The 22,248-nt window shown below is 46.4% G+C and overlaps 1 protein-coding gene across 2 annotated transcripts in view; it reads right to left on the bottom strand.

Moving 5' to 3' along the window:
• LOC118360565 (plexin-A1-like) overlaps window positions 1-22,248 on the bottom strand; it is a 320,507-nt gene that overhangs the window by 273,535 nt on the left and 24,724 nt on the right. For both annotated transcript variants that reach the window (XM_052485217.1, XM_052485218.1), the window contains exon 2: window positions 47-1,413. In XM_052485217.1, coding sequence (XP_052341177.1) covers window positions 47-1,219 — 1,173 coding nt within the window. In that variant the 5' untranslated portion in view covers window positions 1,220-1,413. The remainder of the gene's footprint in view (window positions 1-46; window positions 1,414-22,248) is intronic.

Raw genomic sequence — 22,248 nt, 5'->3', positions numbered from 1 at the left:
CATCATCAGAACTATCATTCATTCACACACTGAAAGGAAAACGTACTGAGTTGATGCAGGCTAGTTCCTTGTTGAGCAGCCAGGGCAGTGACAGTTTCCCCTCTCCTCTATAGCAGGACTGGATGCGCTCCTTGATCTTCTCCTTGATGCGGCGCAGGGTGAACAGGCACAGGGCTGACTCCTTGGGGGGCTTGGCCCGGTTCTTCTGGCCCTGGGCAAACACCGTGAACAGCACCTCGTCCTGCTCTGAGATACCCAGTGAGCGTGCCAGCTTGGTCCCGGGTCGGCTGAGGAAGGCGTCCTGCACCAGACGATACTCCACCCCGTCCTTGGTGCAGCCGATGGGGAACTCCACGTAGGAGTAGAACTTGGGGTCGTCCACGCAGAGACGGACGATCTTAGAGGTGAAGAACTGCTCCCCGCTGGCGTCGGGCGAGGTGAGCTGGGTATCCAGCTGCAGGGTCAGATAGTAGACAAACTGCTCGCTGCTGAAGCCGTAGATGTAGTAGATGTCGAAGGCGGGGAACTTGGAGAGCGTGTCCGAGGGGATCTTGAGCTGCGAGGAGACAAACTCGTCCTGGTAGACGAAGCTGAACATGTCGGCATTCTCCTCGTTGGCCATCAGCTTGCGGCTGGAGAGCGTGGGGAAGTACTCTGACTTGCCGTCAATGGGCGTGCCCACAAACAGCTTGCCGGCCTCTCCTCCACTCCCGGCCGCGTCTCCACCGATGACCACCCCAGACATGGTGCCAGCCTCGGCCACGCTGGACAGGTAGTGCTCCTTACGGTGGTGGGGCTCGCCCAGCTTGAACAGATCATCCAGCCTGAGGAACTGGCAGATTCCCTGGGAGGTGCTGCCGCAGGCGATCAGGCGGTTCTGACCGTAGTCCAGCAGCAGTAGCTTGTTGACGTTGCTGATCTGGGTCAGCTCGTGGGGGCAGGACTGGACCCCAGGAGGGGGATAACACTTCTCGTTGTCCACCACAGGGCCTGTAACGTGGCTGCGCAGCTTGGTCAGGTTGCTAGACAGCTTGAAGATCCAGTTGACGGCTCCCAGATACACCTCACCTGTCTTGTTGTGGACCACCAGGTGTGTGAGCCCCCCCTCTGGAGGGGAGAAGGACCTGAGGTCGCTGGGGGTGGTGGCGAACACCCCCGACAGCAGGAGGAGGAAGGGAAGAAGAGGGCCTCCCAGTGGTGGGGTGGGGTGGGAAGTCATGTTGGGCTCTGCTAGGTGAGGAGAGGTTTCTGGGCGTGTGTCTGCGTTCCTTTTCCTCTACTGAAGCTGTGGCTGTCCTACACCAGGCTAAAGGAAGGGAGGGACGGTGGATTAGCGCTGGCCTGGCGTCCTCTGGGCTCTGTGTCTCTGCTCTGTCGTCTATAACATCAACCCCAGCGCCTCGGCCGCCAGCCCTGCAAAGGGAAGGAAGAACACACATTAGGAGACAGGATCAGGGAACGCTCTCTCCCGATCGACTGAACATGGTTTTAAAAGCTCTGCCTGCCACACAGAGCGGTGAGGTCAAAAATAAGTCAGAATACATAACCATTCATCAATTACAACAGGGCCTTAGGGGGAATCCTATACAACATTTGATGAGCATGTCAGCCTGCCAGACAGAGTCTGACTAACTCAACATAAAGCATGAGGCTGACAGACCATGGTGCGTCCTCATATATATTTTACACACATTGCCGGGATCCTCACCGTCACCTGCAGCACCGCAGAGGGCCAGGCACAGCGTTGCAAGATGCAGCTCGAAGTACATCCACTACTGTGTACTGCGATAGGACAGTTTGTGTCATGGCTGCAGTTGGTGTCTGAGGCACAAAACCTACCATCGTCTCAACTCAGTCATTCACCACGCACTGCCCCACTTACTGATGTAAAACGCTTCAGATTACATAGTCGCTCTCTCACACACAAAAGCATGAATGCCTACATTTTATAATCACAGATCAGTGATTAGACACCCACTTTTTTTAGATGTTTCTCTGGAGATATCAAAAGGATAGTATAGATCACAGGTCCATCTACAAGGTGCATAACTATCACAACATTCTATCACTTTAACGCAAAAATATACATGGTTCCTGAACCAACATATGACGGTGCTTTGACTGAATTAGCTGTTGAATGTCTGGAGGAGACTGAATTAGACACTGAAGATGTTTCAAGAGAAAAGAGTGACAAGAGATGGAAGAAAGGATTAGAGCAGAGAGTGAAGTTGAGTGGAAGTGAGATGGATAAGGAGAAATCAGGCTAGTGATGGAGTGGTCGTTAGTCTTCATGGCAAAACAATGCCTTTTCCTTCCCCGAGAGATGGAGGATGTCGGTGATGGCTGCTATTAGCCAGTCAGTCAGTAATGCACCTGAACTCACAGGGCTGTGCCTGGCGGAGGAAATCCAAGGGCTGCAGAGAGTGGAGCAGAGCAGAGGGAGTCTGAGGCAGGTTGTGTTGTAGACGGACGGACAGCTGGGCTGGGCTCAACCTGCCTCCTCAGATAGCGGGCCCTGAGCCACAGCGCCAACACTGATTTATTGCTTGTGGCATATCAATTACAGCACCGGCCACAAAACTGGGGCCTCATACTTAAGCAAACGTATACACACTGCATCTTTAACATGGAGGTCATATCAGAGTCTGGGTGAGGGAGGCAAGCCACAGGCAACACCTCACATAGGAGAGGAAAGACTCCATCCTTTACTGTCTATCAATGGCAGACACGCAAACAAACACTTATGTATGCATACACATACCGTTTATGCACTCCCAAGCATACAGATTACACATTTTTATTTGTGTTTTAATACATTTGACCCCCTTTTCGTGGTATCTAATTGTTAGTAGCTACTATCTTGTCTCATCGCTACAACTCCTGTACGGACTCGGGAGAGACGAAGGAGAGCCATGCGTCCTCCGATACACAACCCAACCAAGCCGCACTGCTTCTTAACACAGCTTGCATCCAAACCGGAAGCCAGCCGCACCAATTTGTCGGAGGAAACACTGTGCACCTGGCAACCTGGTTAGCGCGCACTGCGCCCGGCCCACCACAGGAGTCACTCGTGCGCGATGAGACATCCCTACCGGCCAAACCCTCCCTAACCCGGACGACGCTGGGCCAATTGTGTGTCGTCCTACGGCAGATCAGAACCGATTACTTCAGAAACTTCAACAACATAGAACTTCTATTACAATTCATCTCCAAGGCCTACAGACAAGGAACTAATAGTTCAAATCATATTCACCTCACACTCCTCTACTGGCATTTCACAGGTCTCTGGAGGGAGGGAGGGAGGGGGAGGGAGGGAGGGAGGGAGGGAGGGAGGGAGGGAGGGAGGGAGGGAGGGAGGGAGGGTTGAGGAAATGACAGACTGAGATGAGTCAGAATGTATTGCCTAGCTTACCAGCTGCCATACTAGTATGTATGTTCACAGGGCCAAGCCTCTCAATCTAGCCCAGCAAACCCCATCATAACAGAAGTGTGTTTCTGATGAGAAGGCAAAATCACTGTATGAGCAGCAACACAAGTCAATCTGGCATAAATGTCCCAAAGCAACGAGTGCCTCCGTCAGGGAGGGACAAGGAGGGAGGGAAATAAATAGTGTCTTCACTGGGAAATAAAGAGCTTAAAAAGACAGCAAAACAATACAACTGTTAAATATGCAATTTGAGAGATTAAAACATTTTCAGTTTCAAGTTTTAATGCCATGTGCACAAGTACAGTGAAATGCCTTTCTTGTCAGCTCCAAACCCATCAATGCAGAATATCAAAATCAATGTAGCACTAAAAATACCAAGGTAGAGCAAAAGCACACAAAATATAAAACAAGAAGAACACAAGAAAGTAAGTAAGCTATGTACAGGGTCAGTTCCAATAGCATATTTACAACGTGCATGGATACTGGAGTGTAAGAAATGGTCCCTTTCCCAACAGTTTGAAATGAGTGTTGAAAAACAGGGTTAGGAAGCAGACAGTGTGTCGTTATTTTATAGGGTTCATGTTCAGTTTTTTGTGATTATTGGAAGGAGATTTAATGGGAGAATTTGTTAGGCTGGGCTCTGGGCAGGCTGGGCTCTGGGGCAGGCTGGGCTCTGGGGCAGGCTGGAGGCTATTAGGCCATACAGCTGTAATAGTAAGGCTGTGAGGCTGCCTGTGTGGCTGGCTGTGAGGCTGGCTGTGAGGCTGTCTGTGTGGCTGGCTGTGAGGCTGCCTGTGAGGCGAGCTGTGAGACTGGCTGTGAGACTGGCTGAGAGGCGGGCTGTGAGGCTGCCTGTGAGACTGGCTGTGAGACTGGCTGTGAGACTGGCTGTGTGTGAGACTGGCTGAGAGGCGGGCTGTGAGGCGGGCTGTGTGGCTGGCTGTGAGGCTGGCTGTGAGGCTGTCTGTGTGGCTGGCTGTGAGGCTGCCTGTGTGGCTGGCTGTGAGGCTGGCTGTGAGGCTGGCTGTGTGGCTGGCTGTGTGGCTGGCTGTGAGGCTGCCTGTGAGGCGGGCTGTGAGACTGGCTGTGAGACTGGCTGAGAGGCGGGCTGTGAGGCTGGCTGTGAGAATGGCTGTGAGACTGGCTGAGAGGCGGGCTGTGAGGCTGCCTGTGAGACTGGCTGTGAGACTGGCTGAGAGGCGGGCTGTGAGGCGAGCTGTGAGACTGGCTGTGAGACTGGCTGAGAGGCGGGCTGTGAGGCGGGCTGTGAGGCTGGCTGTGAGGCGGGCTGTGAGGCGGGCTGTGAGGCGGGCTGTGTGGCTGGCTGTGAGGCTGCCCGTGAGGGGAGCTGTGAGGCTGGCTGTGAGGCTGCCCGTGAGGGGAGCTGTGAAGCTGGCTGTGAGGCTGGCTGTGAGGCTGGCTATGAGGCGGGCTGTGAGGCTGGCTGTGAGTCTGGCTGTGAGGCTGGCTGTGAGGCTGGCTATGAGGCTGGCTGTGAGGCTGGCTGTGAGGCTGGCTATGAGGCTGGCTGTGAGGCTGGCTGTGAGGCTGGCTATGAGGCGGGCTATGAGAATGGCTGTGAGGCTGGCTGTGAGGCTGGCTGTGAGGCTGGCTATGAGGCTGGCTGTGAGGCTGGCTATGAGGCTGGCTATGAGGCTGGCTGTGAGGCTGGCTGTGAGGCTGGCTATGAGGCGGGCTATGAGAATGGCTGTGAGACTGGCTGTGAGGCTGGCTGTGTGACTTTGCACTGATGGCTGCTGCTGGAGTGCTGCTGTTTCCAGTGTGGCTCTGCTGGCTTTTCATGCAAGGCCCTGAGTAAGAACACTTTGCGCTTTTTACACTGTACTGCATTCTATGCCTGACACAGTGACCTCACAGACAGCTGCCTCCACACACACACAAACACCTACCCGCTCCTCGCAAGAGGCCAGGCCTCCACATCATTCACACAGACACACACACACACTTGTGTTTTTCAGGGATTAGCGCAGACAAGAGATTCTGCCCCATCAAGGATACATCGACATTCAGTTCAGTTGGCCACCGAAGCAGCCAGACAGCTAGGCCTCTCAATCCTGCACACGTGTGACACACACTCACACACACCAACAGCTTCATGGGGTAACAGGTGCTGACACAGACACACAGTCATTCACAGTGATAAAGGCTGGGAGTTAGAATCCTTAGAGTGAGTATGTACAGTAAGTATGTACAGTATGTTGATATTGTAAAATCCTCCTGAGTTGAGGGATTTAAAGGATCAAATATATTCTGAACCAGACTGGACTCATGTCCTCACGTCCACTACCACTGCAGGCCAAACACAATGCACTCCAGACCAAACACAGTACACTATAGACCAAAAACAGTACACTACAGACCAAACACAGTACACTACAGACCAAACACAATGTACTCCAGACCAAACACAATGCACTCCAGAACAAACACAGTACACTACAGACCAAACACAATGCACTCCAGACCAAACACAGTACACTACAGACCAAACACAATGCCCAAACACAGTACACTACAGACCAAACACAATGCACTCCAGACCAAACACAATGCACTGCAGACCAAACACAATGCACTCCAGACCAAACATAATGCACTCCAGACCAAACACAGTACACTACAGACCAAACACAATGCACTCCAGACCAAACACAGTACACTACAGATCAAACACAATGCACTCCAGACCAAACACAATGCACTACAGACCAAACACAGTACACTACAGACCAAACACAATGCACTCCAGACCAAACACAATGCACTACAGACCAAACACAGTACACTACAGACCAAACACCATGCACTCCAGACCAAACACAGTACACTACAGACCAAACACAATGCACTGCAGACCAAACACAGTACACCGCAGACCAAACACAGTACACCGCAGACCAAACACGATGCACCACAGACCAAACACAGTGGACCACAGACCAAACACAATGCACCTCAGACCAAACACAGTATACCTCAGACCAAACACAGTACACCTCAGACCAAACACAATGCACCTCAGACCAAACACAGTACACCTCAGACCAAACACGGTACACTACAGACCAAACACGGCACACCCCAGACCAAACACAGCACACCCCAGACCAAACACAGTGGACCACAGACCAAACACAGCACACCCCAGACCAAACACAGTGGACCACAGACCAAACACAGTACACCACAGACCAAACACAGTACACCACAGACCAAACACAGTGAACCCCAGACCAAACACGGCACACCCCAGACCAAACACAGTGGACCACAGACCAAACACAGTACACCACAGACCAAACACAGTACACCCCAGACCAAACACAGTGGACCACAGACCAAACACAGTACACCACAGACCAAACACAGTGGACCACAGACCAAACACGGCACACCCCAGACCAAACACAATGCACCACAGACCAAACACGGCACACCCCAGACCAAACACAGTGGACCACAGACCAAACACAGTACACCTCAGACCAAACACAGTACACCCCAGACCAAACACAGCACACCCCAGACCAAACACAGCACACCCCAGACCAAACACAGCACACCCCAGACCAAACACAGTGGACCACAGACCAAACACAGCACACCCCAGACCAAACACAGTGGACCACAGACCAAACACAGTACACCACAGACCAAACACAGTGGACCACAGACCAAACACAGCACACCCCAGACCAAACACGGCACACCCCAGACTAAACACAGTACACCACAGACCAAACACAGCACACCCCAGACCAAACACAGTGGACCACAGACCAAACACAGTACACCACAGACCAAACACAGTGGACCACAGACCAAACACAGCACACCCCAGACCAAACACGGCACACCCCAGACCAAACACGGCACACCCCAGACCAAACACGGTACACCACAGACCAAACACGGTACACCTCAGACCAAACACAGTACACCACAGACCAAACACGGCACACCCCAGACCAAACACGGCACACCCCAGACCAAACACGGTACACCTCAGACCAAACACGGTACACCTCAGACCAAACACAATGCACCTCAGACCAAACACAGTGGACCTCAGACCAAACACGGTACACCACAGACCAAACACAATGCACCTCAGACCAAACACAGTGGACCTCAGACCAAACACGGTACACCACAGACCAAACACAATGCACCTCAGACCAAACACAGTGGACCTCAGACCAAACACGGTACACCTCAGACCAAACACAATGCACCTCAGACCAAACACAGTACACCTCAGACCAAACACGGTACACCACAGACCAAACACGGTACACCACAGACCAAACACGGTACACCACAGACCAAACACGGCACACCCCAGACCAAACACGGCACACCCCAGACCAAACACGGTACACCCCAGACCAAACACGGCACACCCCAGACCAAACACGGTACACCACAGACCAAACACGGTACACCCCAGACCAAACACGGTACACCACAGACCAAACACGGTACACCCCAGACCAAACACGGTACACCCCAGACCAAACACGGCACACCCCAGACCAAACACGGCACACCCCAGACCAAACACGGCACACCACAGACCAAACACGGTACACCTCAGACCAAACACGGTACACCTCAGACCAAACACGGTACACCTCAGACCAAACACGGCAGACTACAGACCAAACACGGTACACCACAGACCAAACACGGCACACCCCAGACCAAACACGGTACACCACAGACCAAACACGGTACACCTCAGACCAAACACGGTACACCTCATACCAAACACGGCAGACTACAGACCAAACACGGCAGACTACAGACCAAACACGGCAGACTACAGACCAAACACGGTACACCTCAGACCAAACACGGCAGACTACAGACCAAACACGGTACACCTCAGACCAAACACGGCAGACTACAGACCAAACACAGCACACTATAGACCAAACACAATGCACTACAGACCAAACACGGTACACTACAGACCAACACGGTACACCTCAGACCAAACACGGCAGACTACAGACCAAACACAGCACACTATAGACCAAACACAATGCACTACAGACCAAACAGGGTACACTACAGACCAACACGGTACACTACAGACCAACACAGTACAATATAGACCAAACACATTACACTGCACACCAAACACAATACACCTCAGACCAAACACAATGCACTGCAGACCAAACACAATGCACTGCAGACCAAACACAGTACACTATAGACCAAACACAGTACACTACAGACCAAACACAATGCACTTCAGACCAAAGACAGCACACTATAGACCAAACACAGTACACTGCAGACCAAACACAATGCACTGCAGACCAAACACAGTACACTATAGACCAAACACAGTACACTACAGACCAAACACAATGCACTTCAGACCAAAGACAGCACACTATAGACCAAACACAGTACACTGCAGACCAAACACAATGCACTGCAGACCAAATACAGTACACTATAGACCAAACACAGTACACCATAGACCAAACACAGTACACTACAGACCAAATACAATGCACTGCAGACCAAAGACAGCACACTATAGACCAAACACAGTACACTGCAGATCAAACACAATGCACCTCAGACCAAACACAATGCACTGCAGACCAAACACAGTTCACTGCAGACCAAACACAATGCACTGCAGACCAAACACAATGCACCTCAGACCAAACACAATGCACTGCAGACCAAACACAGTTCACTGCAGACCAAACACAATGCACTGCAGACCAAACACAATGCACTACAGACCAAACACGGTACACCACAGACCAAAGACGGTGCACCACAGACCAAACACAGTGCACCACAGACAAAACACGGTGCACCACAGACCAAACACAATGCACCTCAGACCAAACACGGTACACTACAGACCAAACACGGTACACCTCAGACCAAACACGGTACACCTCAGACCAAACACGGTACACCTCATACCAAACACGGTACACCTCATACCAAACACGGTACACCTCAGACCAAACACGGTACACTACAGACCAAACACGGTACAGTATAGACCAAACAGAGTACACCTCAGACCAAACACGGTACACCTCAGACCAAACACAGCAGACTACAGACTAAACACAGCACACTATAGACCAAAGACAATGCACTACAGACCAAACAAGGTACACTACAGACCAACACGGTACACTACAGACCAACACAGTACACTATAGACCAAACACAATGCACTGCAGACCAAAGACCGCACACTATAGACCAAACACAGTACACTATAGACCAAACACAGTACACTATAGACCAAATACAGTAAACTATAGACCAAACAAAGTACACTGCAGACCAAACGCCATGCACCTCAGACCAAACACAATGCACTGCAGACCAAACACAGTACACTGCAGACCCAACACAATGCACCACAAACCAAACACGGTGCACCACAGACCAAACATGGTGCACCACAGACCAAACACAATGCACCACAGACCAAACATGGTGCACCACAGACCAAACACAATGCACCACAGACCAAACACAATGTACCTCAGACCAAACACGGTACACTTCAGACCAAACACGGTACACCTCAGACCAAACACGGTACACCTCATACCAAACACGGTACACCTCAGACCAAACACAGTACACTACAGACCAAACACGGTACACCACAGACCAAACACAATGCACCTCAGACCAAACACAGTACACTACAGACCAAAAACGGTACACCACAGACCAAAGACGGTACACTTCAGACCAAACACGGTACACCTCATACCAAACACGGTACACCTCAGACCAAACACAGTACACTACAGACCAAACACGGTACACCTCAGACCAAACACAGTACACCACAGACCAAACACGGTACACCTCAGACCAAACACGGTACACCTCAGACCAAACATGGTACACCTCAGACCAAACACGGTACACCTCATACCAAACACGGTACACCTCATACCAAACACGGTACACCTCAGACCAAACACGGTACACCTCAGACCAAACACGGCAGACTACAGACCAAAGACAATGCACTACAGACCAAACACGGTACACTACAGACCAACACAGTACACAGCAGACCAAACACAGTAAATAGCAGACCAAACACAATGCACTGCAGACCAAACACGGTACAGTACAGACCAAACACAGTACACTGCAGACCAAACACAATGCACTACAGACCAAACACAATGCACTGCAGACCAAACACGGTACACTACAGACCAAACACGATATACTACAGACCAAGCACGATATACTACAGACCAAGCACAATGCACTGCAGACAAAACACAGAACACTACAGACCAAACACAATGCACTGCAGACCAAACACAATGCCCTACAGACAAACACAGTACACTACAGACCAAGAGCAAACACAATGCACTACAAACACAATGCACTACAAACACAATGCACTACAAACACAATGCACTACTATTTTGTTGCATTACAACCTGGAATTACATAAAATTGATTTTTTGGAGGGTTGTATTTTTTGATTTTCACAACACGCCTACCACTTTGAAGATGCAACATATGTTTTATTATGAAACAAACAAGAAATAAGACAAAAAAAACAGAACACTTGAGTGTATACTTTGTATAGCCACCTTTTGCAGCAATTAAAGCTGCAAGTCTCTTGGGGAATGTCTCTATAAGCTTGGCACATCTAGCTATTGGGATTTTTGCCCATTCTTCAAGGCAAAACTGCTCCAGGTCCTTCAAGTTGGATGGTTCCGCTGGTGAACAGCAATCTTTAAGTCATACCACAGATTTTCAATTGGATTGAGGTCTGGGCTTTGACTAGGCCATTCCAAGACATTTAAATGTTCCCCTTAAACCACTCAAGTGTTGTTTTAGCTGTATGCTTAGGGTCATTGTCCTGCTGGAAGGTGCATCTCCGTCCCAGTCTCAAATCTCTGGAAGACTGAAACAGGTTTCCCTCAAGGATTTCCCTGTATTTAGCACCATCGATCATTCCTGCAATTCTGACCAGTTTCCCAGTCCCCGCCGATGAAAAACATCCACACAGCATGATGCTGCCACCACCATGCTTCCCTGTGGGGATGGTGTTCTCGGGGTGATGAGAGGTGTTGGGTTTGCGTCAGACATAGCATTTTCCTTGGTGGCCAAAAAGCTCAATTTTAGTCTCATCTGACCAGAGTACCTTCTTCAATATGTTTGGGGAGTCTCCCACATGCCTTTTGGCGAACACCAAACGTGGTTGCTTATTTTTTTCTTTACACAATGGCTTTTTTTCTGGCCACTCTTCCGTAAAGCCCAACTCTGTGGAGTGTACGGCTTAAAGTGGTCCTATGGACAGATACTCCCATCTCCGCTGTGGAGCTTTGCAGCTCCTTCAGGGTTATCTTTGGTTTCTTTGTTGCCTCTCTGATTAATGCTCTCCTTGCTTTGTCCATGCGTTTTGGTGGGCGGCCCTCTCTTGGTAGGTTTGTTGTGGTGCCATATTCTTTCCATTTTTTGATAATGGATTTAATGGTGCTCCGTGGGATGTTCAAAGTTACGGAAATTGTTTTATAACCCAACCCTGATCTGTACTTCCCCATATCTTTGTCCCTGACCTGCTTGGTCTTCATGGTGCTGCTTGCTTGGTGGTGCTGCAGACTCTGAGGCCTTTCAGAACAGGTGTATATATACTGAGATCATGTGACAGATCATGTGACACCTGGATTGCACACAGGTGGACTTTATTTCACTAATTATGTGACTTCTGAAGGTAATTGGTTGCACCAGATCTTATTTAGGGTTTTCATAGCAAAGGGGGTGAATACTAGAGGTCGACCCATTAATCGGAATGACCGATTAATTAGGGCCGATTTCAAGTTTTCATAACAATTGCAAATCAGTATTTCTGGAAATCAGTATTTTTTTTACACCTTTATTTAACTAGGCAAGTCAGTTAAGAACACATTCTTATTTTCAATGATGGCCTAGGAACGGTGGGTTAACTGCCTTGTTCAGGGGCAGAATGATTTTTACCTTGTCCGCTAGTGGATTCGTTTTTGCAACCTTCCGGTTACTAGTCCAACGCCCTAACCACCTGACTTACATTGCACTCCACGAGGAGCCTGCGTGGCAGGCTGAGTACCTGTAATCCGAAGGCAGCAAGAAGCCAAGGTAAGTTGCTAGTTAGCATTAAACTTATAAAAAACAATCAATCTTCACATAATCACTAGTTAACTACACATGGTTGATGATATTATTAGTTTATCTAGCGTGTCCTGCGTTGCATATAATCGATGTGGTGCCTGTAAATTTCTCATCGACTCAGCCTACTTCGTCAAACGGGTGATGATTTAGCACTGTCGTTGCACCAAACCTAACCATAAATATCAATGCCTTTCTTTAAAATAAATACACAAGTATATATATTTTTTTCAATTTAAAGTTTTATTAAGTTTTCTTGTTTTTCAATCAACCAACAAAACACATTCCACATTCACAGATGTGACAGGCTTTAAAAAAATAAAAAGTCAAAAAATAATAATACATTTGAAAAAATTAAAATTAAATTAAAATTAATGATAAAGTCAAATAAAAGCATTTATTTTTCTTAATCTATATATTTTCCTTGGTACATACATACATACATACATACATACATACATACATACATACATACATACATACATACATACATACATACGCACATATACATACACACACACATACGCACACGTACTCAAAAACTAAATTAAAATAAAAACACAAAAAAAACACTTGCAGCAGCACTATCAAGGTTCTTATCAGCTATTTCAAGCATTCGCTGAGACGACGGGCCAATAATTCGTTTTTAGGTTTTACAGTACCTTACACAACATGTATCTGCGCATTTCCCTAGTCACCCCGTTCACTCTGTCCAGTTTGAAATATAGTTGAATAGTGGAGACCAGAGTCTATCAAACTTGGGCTGTCTCTTGTGGAGGTCATAAGTGAGCTTTTCAAGAGGAAGAAAGTCAACAATCTGGTCAATCCACATTTTAAATGTAGGAGGGGTATTAGAGGCCCACAATAGAATAATACATTTCTTAGCAAAGTATGTAATAGTCATAAGCAAATTTTCTCTGTCAGGATCAAGAACAAAGTCCTGCTGGGCATTAAGAAGATAGATACACGGGGTCATATCAAACTGTACCTCTAGTATTTTCTGTGCAGCAGTATGTACAGATTGCCAGAATCTGGCAATCTCCCTACAGCTCCAAAATACATGCATATAGGTTCCACTTTCAGAGGCACATCTTTTACATTTAGGAGACATATCTGTTTTCATTCTATGGAGTCTCAAAGGAGTATAATAAAATTTGTACAAAAATTTGTAATTAGATTCTTTCATTTTTACACTGGTAGAGGAGCAGTATACCCTGTCGCAAACCTCCGCCCATAACTCATCACTGATAGTCAGACCAAGGTCCTTTTCCCAGATTATTTTCAAAGGAGTAAAGGAGGAGCTTCCTTTCTCAGAAAGGAGTCTATAGATGTAAGATATTTTGCCTTTAATGGATTGTGCTGTGACAAGAAGGGTTTCAACTTCATTCAACTGAGTTCTAAACCTCCTCTTGGAGGTAAATGAGGAAATTACATGTCTAATTTGAAGATTTTTTTTTTTTAAATGGGATCTTGGCACATCGAATTCACTGCAGAGATCTTGAAAGGATTTCAGTGTAGTGGTTTTCTGATGAAATAGGTCTGAAAAGGTCCTGATTCCTAGAGTATGCCAAAGATTAAAGTTGGCATCCCTCAGGGCTTTTGGCAAGGTTGCCTACTATAGGCGAGTGAGAACATATTTGGGAGGAAATGCCCAGGTATTTCTTACAGTCCCTCCACGCTAGTAGGGTGCTGTAAATCGCAAAGGTTTTGGCTATGTTGCCCACTTCACTAAATTTATTAATGAATATAATTGAGCTTAAGGCCAATGAACCACAGGATTGGGCTTCTATCTGAATCCACGTTGACTCTTGTCTGTTTGTGATCCATGTTAGCATGTTGCGGATTTGGGCAGACCAATAGTACAATTGAAGGGAGGGAAGGGCAAGACCACCTTTAGATTCAGGTTTTGATAAAGTGGAAAACTTGATCCTAGGTTTTTTATTGCCCCATATAAATTTGGTGATGCTTTGGTTAGTTGTTTTGAAGAAGGAAACTGGGAGATAGCATGGGAGCATCTGAAATAAGTAGTTCAGTCTAGGGAGGACGTTCATACGGATTACATTAATTCTTCCTACTAAGCTAATTGGGAGGGAGATCCAGGTTTGGAGATCGTTCTTGATTCGATCCAAGAGTGGAAGATAATTTTCCTTAAAAAGGCTATTCAGATCTGGTGTTATGAAGATCCCGAGGTATTGAAACCCCTGTGTTTGCCATTGGAAAGGACAAAGTGTCTTCATAGAGCTGGTGAGTGTAATATTGAGAGGGCAGACAGTGGATTTGTTAAAATTGATCTTATAACCTGAAAACTTGCCATACTGAGAAATTGTGTCTAAAATGAGAGGGAGGGATTTCTCAGGGTTGGATATGTAGAGCAAGACATCATCCGCGTAAAGTGAAATCTTGTGCTGCAGGCCACCTGCAGAAACACCCATAATACTTGGATTGCTCCTTATCAGCTCTGCCAGAGGCTCCGCCCCCAACAAGTAGAGCAGCGGGGACAGCGAGCACCCTTGTCTTGTGCCCCGTTCCAGAGGAAATCTGTCAGAGTTCAGTCCATTAGTAGTCACCATGGCATTTGGATGAGAGTATAGTGATTTGATCCATTTAATACAATTTGGGCCCATATTGAACTTTTCTAAGACTGAAAACAGAAAGCTCCACTCCATCCTGTCAAACGCCTTCTCAGCATCCAGTGAAGCCAGAAGGACAGGGGTCTTTTGTGCGTTTACTTGATCAATAATATCAAAAAGACGGCGAATGTTATCAGAAGAGTATCTGTCTCTAATAAATCCAGTTTGGTCCGCTTTTATTATTTTGGGAAGAAGAGTGTTTAGTCTTTTGGCGAGCAATTTGGTAATTATTTTATAGTCGAAATCCAACAGGCTTATGGGCCGGAAGGACGAGCAGGATAGGGGGTCCTTGTCCTTTTTTAGCAACATTGTAATGTGAGCTGTGTGCATTGAGTCTGGGAGAACTCGTTTTTGCAAAAATCCTCCAGCATTGGCATGAAGATAGGGCTGAGCTGGGGCCAAAAAGCTTTGTAGAACTCTCTGGGGAATCCATCTGGGCCTGGGGACTTATTAGGTGGCATGGAGGTAATTGCCTCCAGGATCTCCTCAGGAGTGAAGGGGGAGTTGAGATCTTCCTGGTCGGTCTCTGATAGTTTAGGTAGCGAGATTCCCTCTAGGAAAGAGTGGAGTTCTGCATCTGTGTGTTTTCTCTCAGAGGTATATAGTTTGCAGTAAAAATCATGAAAAGTTAAATTGATCTTTTTTGGGTCATATGTGATCTCGTCCTCTGCTGTTCGGATAGCCATGATTGTACGCTCTGACTGCTCCTTTTTTAATTAGTAAGCAAGCAATCTACTGGGCCTATTGCTATACTCATGGTATTTCTGTTTAGTAAAGAAAACTTTTTTTTATCTCCCGAGTGTAGTCCAAATTCAGTTTGGCTTTGGCTGCTTTAAGATGACTCCAGGAGGTGCTGTCTAGTGATTGTTTATGTGTTTTTTCACAGCATGCCAGCTCCCTCTCAAGATCTAGCCTGTGTGCTTCCATTGCTTTTTTCTTAGAAGGAGCATATGCAATTAGATGACCTCTTAGTGTGGCTTCAGCAGCGTCCCACATTGTGGCCGGAGAAACAGGAGAATCTTTATTGTCTTGTGTGTAGTTGTCTATCCATGTAGTTACCAATGTATGGAACGCTTCATTTGATAGCATGGAGGTGTTGAATTTCCAGCTCTTTGACCTCGGGATGTTTCTGCAGAGGTCAAAGCGGAGGTGGACAAAGGCGTGATCTGAAAGTGCTATGGGTCTGATTGTACAAGTGGCTGAATTTATGAAACTCTTTGGGATAAAAATGTAATCTATACGGGAGTAGGTGTTATGGACATTAGAGTAGTATGTATAGTCCATAGATGAGCTATTATTCTCTCTCCAGATATCTATCAGTCCCATCTCTTTAGTAAGAGAGTTCAACATCTTTGCAGATCTAGGATTTGTGGTGGGGACTTGAGATGATTTGTCTAGGGTTGGGTTAAGGGTACAATTAAAATCTCCGGCCACCACACCAAAGGAGACACAATGCTCATTGAACAGGGTTATAATTTTTGACATGAAGGCAGGAGTATCTGTGTTAGGGCGTATATGTTTAATATAGTAATTGGTTGACCATATAGTGACCCAGTTATCAAAATAAATCTCCCTCCGGATCAGATATGTTTTTGTCTATTATGAATGGAACATTTTTATGGATAAGTATGGCTGTGCCTCTACTGTTTGATTTGAAAGATGAGAAATACACCTGTCCCACCCAAGCTCTGCAGAGTTTGGCATGTTCAGCATCACAGAGGTGTGTCTCTTGTAATAGCGTAATGTCTGCTTTTTCCTTTTTTGGAGCACATAGTATCTTTTTTCGTTTTATTGCATGCCCTAGACCATGGCAGCTCCATGTCAATAGATTTAAGGTACTAGTCATCGTCATCGAGCAGTAATCGAACTTTAGTGCAAGTCATCGCTGGGTAAAAGTGGATAGTAATTACAGCTGCGTTCACATAAAAGGAAAATAAATGGTGTACATAAAATAATAATATATGAACACCCCAGCCGATTTCCCAAACAACTCGACACATCCCGTTCGATCTATTACCCCCCCCCCCCCCGCTCAGTCTCAATTCTGTGTTCCGAATAAAACAAAAACCGGGAACAGTTAGCAACGCACAACGTCTCCCTCTCCCCACCAAAGAAATGCCTCATCCTCTCCACCCCGCATTGAGTAAATAACACAGTTGCCCTCGTCCAGACCACAGTAAAAGAGGGGAGAAAAATAAAATCATTAGCCCAGCCTACATATACCTCCCCCAAGGGACATAGGGAACCCCAGGTAATAATAGCAACAACAAAAAAACAGGGAAATAAAAGTAGGCTGAAACATTAGTAGGCCTAGGTTAGGCTATACAGCCCATCCCTCTCAGTTAAAGGAAAATAAATATACATTGGACGGCTATAATGACATTTAGGGGGTGGGTCTCTGGATATCGGCTATATGTCGTCTTACCTCCTTTAGTAATGGCATTAATCGCATTTAGTCATTGGTCTGTTTCTCATTGGCCAGGATTGTCTTTCAAAAACGTTTTGCCTCTTCGGGAGTTTTGAAGTGTCGCAAGGCTCCTTGGTGAAGAATCCTGAGCTCGTTTGGGTATTTGAATCCCCTGAAGATGCCTCGGGCAATGGAGTATTTCTTCACTTCGTCAAATTCTCGGAGCTTTCGGCGTATTCCAGCAGACAGGTCCTGGTGTAAAGCGAGTTTGGCGTTTCCCACTGTGATGGTATTGTTTTTCACCGCCTGTAGGACTCGTTCCTTGTCGGTGAATCTCAGGAAACGTATGGTGATTGGGCGCGGTGGTTGTCTGGCTGCTGGTTGAGGCCTCAGTGCTCGGTGAGCTCTCTCGAGTTCTATGGGCCTGTCGGTGGGCAGGTGGAGCCACTCGGGAAGTTTGTCTTGCAGGTATTTTTTTTTTTATTTATTTATTTTTTTATTTCACCTTTATTTAACCAGGTAGGCTAGTTGAGAACAAGTTCTCATTTGCAACTGCGACCTGGCCAAGATAAAGCATAGCAGTGTGAACAGACAACAGAGTTACACATGGAGTAAACAATTAGCAAGTCAATAACACAAAAAAATGGGCAATCTATATACAATGTGTGCAAAAGGCATGAGGAGGTAGGCGAATAATACAATTTTGCAGATTAACACTGGAGTGATAAATGATCAGATGGGCATGTACAGGTAGAGATATTGGTGATATTGGTGTGCAAAAGAGCAGAAAAGTAAATAAATAAAAACAGTATAAAACAGTATAAAAACAGTATGGGAATGAGGCAGGTGAAAAAGGGTGAGCTATTTACCTATAGACTATGTACAGCTGCAGCGATCGGTTAGGTAGCGGATCAGTGGCATGTTTCCCTCTTTTTTCACCCAGATTGAATAGAACACAATTATTCCTTCGCCCCTGTTTTCCAGGTCCTCTGTTTTCTCTTCCAGATGCTCGATTTTCTTTTTAGCATATGCTATTGTTTCCATGGCATCTGTCAATAAGTTTTCCATGGATAGGATTCGCCCCTCTGCCTCGTCCAGGCGCCCCGCGTTTATGGTTATCTTGTTGTTGATGTCAGGCAAAGCGTTTTCCAGGATTGTCACCTTGCCCCCTATCGCACTGAGCTGAGAGTTAATAGCATCTAATTTGGTGTTTAGTTCTGTACGTTGGGATCTCAACTCAGAAAGGATATCTTCAACAGAGTGCGAGGTTGGCATTCGATGTGCCTCGTGGGGGAGCGGGTTCTCTTGCTCCTGGCTAATGGCGCTAGTTTTTTCTGAAGCTAGCTTCTTCTTGGAGGCTTTTTCCGTCGCTAATACTCGAGTCCGGGTAAAAATGTCACCTGTAGTGTCGCCTTTTGTAGCCACCATGACTTTTTCTTACTAAAGCTAAATGAGTGTGAACTTGGAGTGGAGGTAAGATTAGGAATTGGAAACTACTTGTGCGGAGCTCTTAGTTCATGCGGCCATCTCGTTCAAGGGTCACGTGATCCCTCACAAGTATATATTTTTAAACCTGCATATTTAGTTAATATTGCCTGCTAACATGAATTTCTTATAATTAGGGAATTTGTTTCACTTCTCTTGCGTTCCGTGCAAGCAGTCGGGGTATATGCAGCAGTTTGGGCCGCCTGGCTCGTTGCGAACTGTGTGAAGTCCATTTATTCCTAACAAAGACCGTAATTAATTTGCCAGAATAGTACATAATTATGACATAACATTGAAGGTTGTACAATGTAACAGCCATATTTAGACTTAGGGATGCCACCCGTTAGATAACATACGGAACGGTTCCATATTTCACTGAAAGAAAAAACGTTTTGTTTTCGAAATTATAGTTTCCGGATTCGACCATATTAATGACCAAAGGCTCGTATTTCTGTGTGTTATTATGTTATAATTAAGTCTATGATTTGATATTTGATAGAGCAGTCTGACTGAGCGATGGTAGGCAGCAGCAGGCTTGTAAGCATTCATTCAAACACCACTTCCGTGGGTTTGCCAGCAGCTCTTTGCAATGCTTCAAGCATTGAGCTGTTTATGACTTCAAGCCTATCAACCCCTGAGATTAGGCTGGTGTAACTGATGTGAAATGCCTAGCTAGTTAGCGGGGTGCACGCTAATAGCGTTTCAATCGGTGACGTCACTCGCTCTGAGACTTGGAGTAGTTGTTCCCCTTGCTCTGCAAGGGCCGCGGATTTTGTGGAGCGATGGGTAACGATGCTTCGAGGGTGGCTGTTGTCGATGTGTTCCTGGTTCAAGCCCAGGTAAGGATGAGAAGAGGGAAGTAAGCTATACCGTTACACTGGCAATACTAAAGTGCCTATAAGAACATCCACTAGTCAAAGGTATATGAAATACAAATGGTATAGCGAGAAATAGTCCTATAATTCCTATAATAACTACAACCTAAAACTTCTTACCTGGGAATATTGAAGACTCATGTTAAAAGGAACCACCAGCTTTCATATGTTCTCATGTTCTGAGCAAGGAACTTAAACGTTAGCTTTCTTACATGGCACATACTGCACTTTTACTTTCTTCTCCAACACTTTGTTTTTGCCTTATTTAAACCAAATTGAACACGTTTCATTATTTATTTGTGGCTAAATTGATTTTATTGATGTATTATATTAAGTTCAAATAAGTGTTCATTCAGTATTGTTGTAATTGTCATTATTACAAATAAATGTAAAAAATTGTCAGATTAATCGGTATCTGCTTTTTTTTTTAAGAAGTCATTTTTGTTCACTTCACTTCACCAATTTGGACTATTTTGTGTATGTCCATTACATAGGAAAAACAGCAAGGGGGATGAATACTTTTGCAAGGCACTGTATATTCCTGTGACCACTGTGCTGTGGGAAAGCACTCCTAAAAAACAACAAACTGTGTCTCTGTGAAGATGGCAGTGTCATAATAAACTCTAAGGCACTCCAAGGAGAAAGATATAAAGGAGACTGCCTAGCCTGGGTATTTGGTCTGGCTGCTTAAAATCCACGGTCGCCTGACCTCCCAGGGAAGGTAGAGTCCAAAGCTATCACACTGCAGGAGCACAGCAGTTACACAGCATTGCAAAAACCAACTAGCTGGCGACTGAGAATGGGATAGATCAATCATTCTAGAAACCAACAGTTTGTTGCATTGTATGCACCCACATGCACTCAAAAGCCACATTCAAACACTGCCAATACCATACACCATACCATGCATTTATATAGTCCCCAAACATGTGTTGTCGTTGGTATGTCACCTAATAACAATGTGATATGAGTGTGGTAGAGCCTGGGAGATACAGCAGTAAAGCAGCCACCCTCCTGCGGAATAGACAGAGTCAACACCCTCTCTCTTTGGATAGTCTAATACATTTCTGACAATGACCTCATTTTATAGCGGGAGTTAAAGCTCCACAGCATGCATAAAACCAGTTTCAATTGCATTAACTGAAGTCCAAAAGAAGACAAATACCCTTATTCTTCCCTGAAGGCTGGGCATCTACATCCACTTTCCATTTGTGCATGGCAGAAGTATAGAAGTGTTCTCTCTCACTCTTTTCCTCCTTCTCTATCCCTCTTCTCCCTCTCCCTCTCTCCCTCGCTCAGTCTCTCTCCCTCCCTTTACCTCTCTCTCTGTCTGATGAGAGGGAAGCGATCCCTGACACAGGCTGAGAGCCGACTTTTGACCGAGCAATACAAGCCTAACAGGACCAACTCATTTTCTTAAATAGCACAATTACCACACTGCAGTTTGGAGCCAGCTTCGATTATCTACAGCAAATTCCATGATAAAATACAACATTTCTGGATTTTTCGAAGCACTTAAAAACACTTCAGGGATTCTCTTTAGCATACAGTCAGAGGGATTTCAAATCCCAGAACAAGGCCTGTGAGGGAGAGCAGCTAGGTTTTTCAGCACACATTCCCTGTACTAGATCACATCCTCAGGCACTGTGCATTCTCCACTCACTGGCCTATTTACTTAAGTGTGTGTGTGTGTGTGTGTGTGTGTGTGTGTGTGTGTGTGTGTGTGTGTGTGTGTGTGTGTGTGTGTGTGTGTGTGTGTGTGTGTGTGTGTGTGTGTGTGTGTGTGTGTGTGTGTGTGTGTGTGTGTGTGTCTGTGTGTCTCTGTCTGTGTGTCTCTGTCTGTGTGTGTCTGTCTGTGTGTGTCTGTCTGTGTGTCTCTGTCTGTGTGTCTCGTGCTGTGTGTGTGTGTGTGTGTGTGTGTGCGTGTGTGTGTGTGTGTGTGTGTGTGTGTGCGTGTGTGTGTGTGTGTGTGTGTGTGTGTGTGTGTGTGGTTCTTCTATCCTTGTGGGGACCTAAAATCTCCAAAAGACCCCACAAGGATTGTTAAGCAAGGACAATTGTCTCTCATGGGGACATCTGCCATATCTGCATGAGGGCAAAGGCTATTTTAAGCTTAGGGGTTAGGTTTAGGGATACAATTATGGTTAGGGGTTAGAGTAAGGGGTCAGGGTTAAGGTTAGGGATATAATTAGGTTTAGGGTTAGGGAAAATAGG

This window comes from Oncorhynchus keta, chromosome 28 (genome assembly GCF_023373465.1).
Source record: "Oncorhynchus keta strain PuntledgeMale-10-30-2019 chromosome 28, Oket_V2, whole genome shotgun sequence".
NCBI classification, from domain to species: domain Eukaryota; kingdom Metazoa; phylum Chordata; class Actinopteri; order Salmoniformes; family Salmonidae; genus Oncorhynchus; species Oncorhynchus keta.
This window is presented reverse-complemented; position numbering and strand designations above follow the sequence as displayed.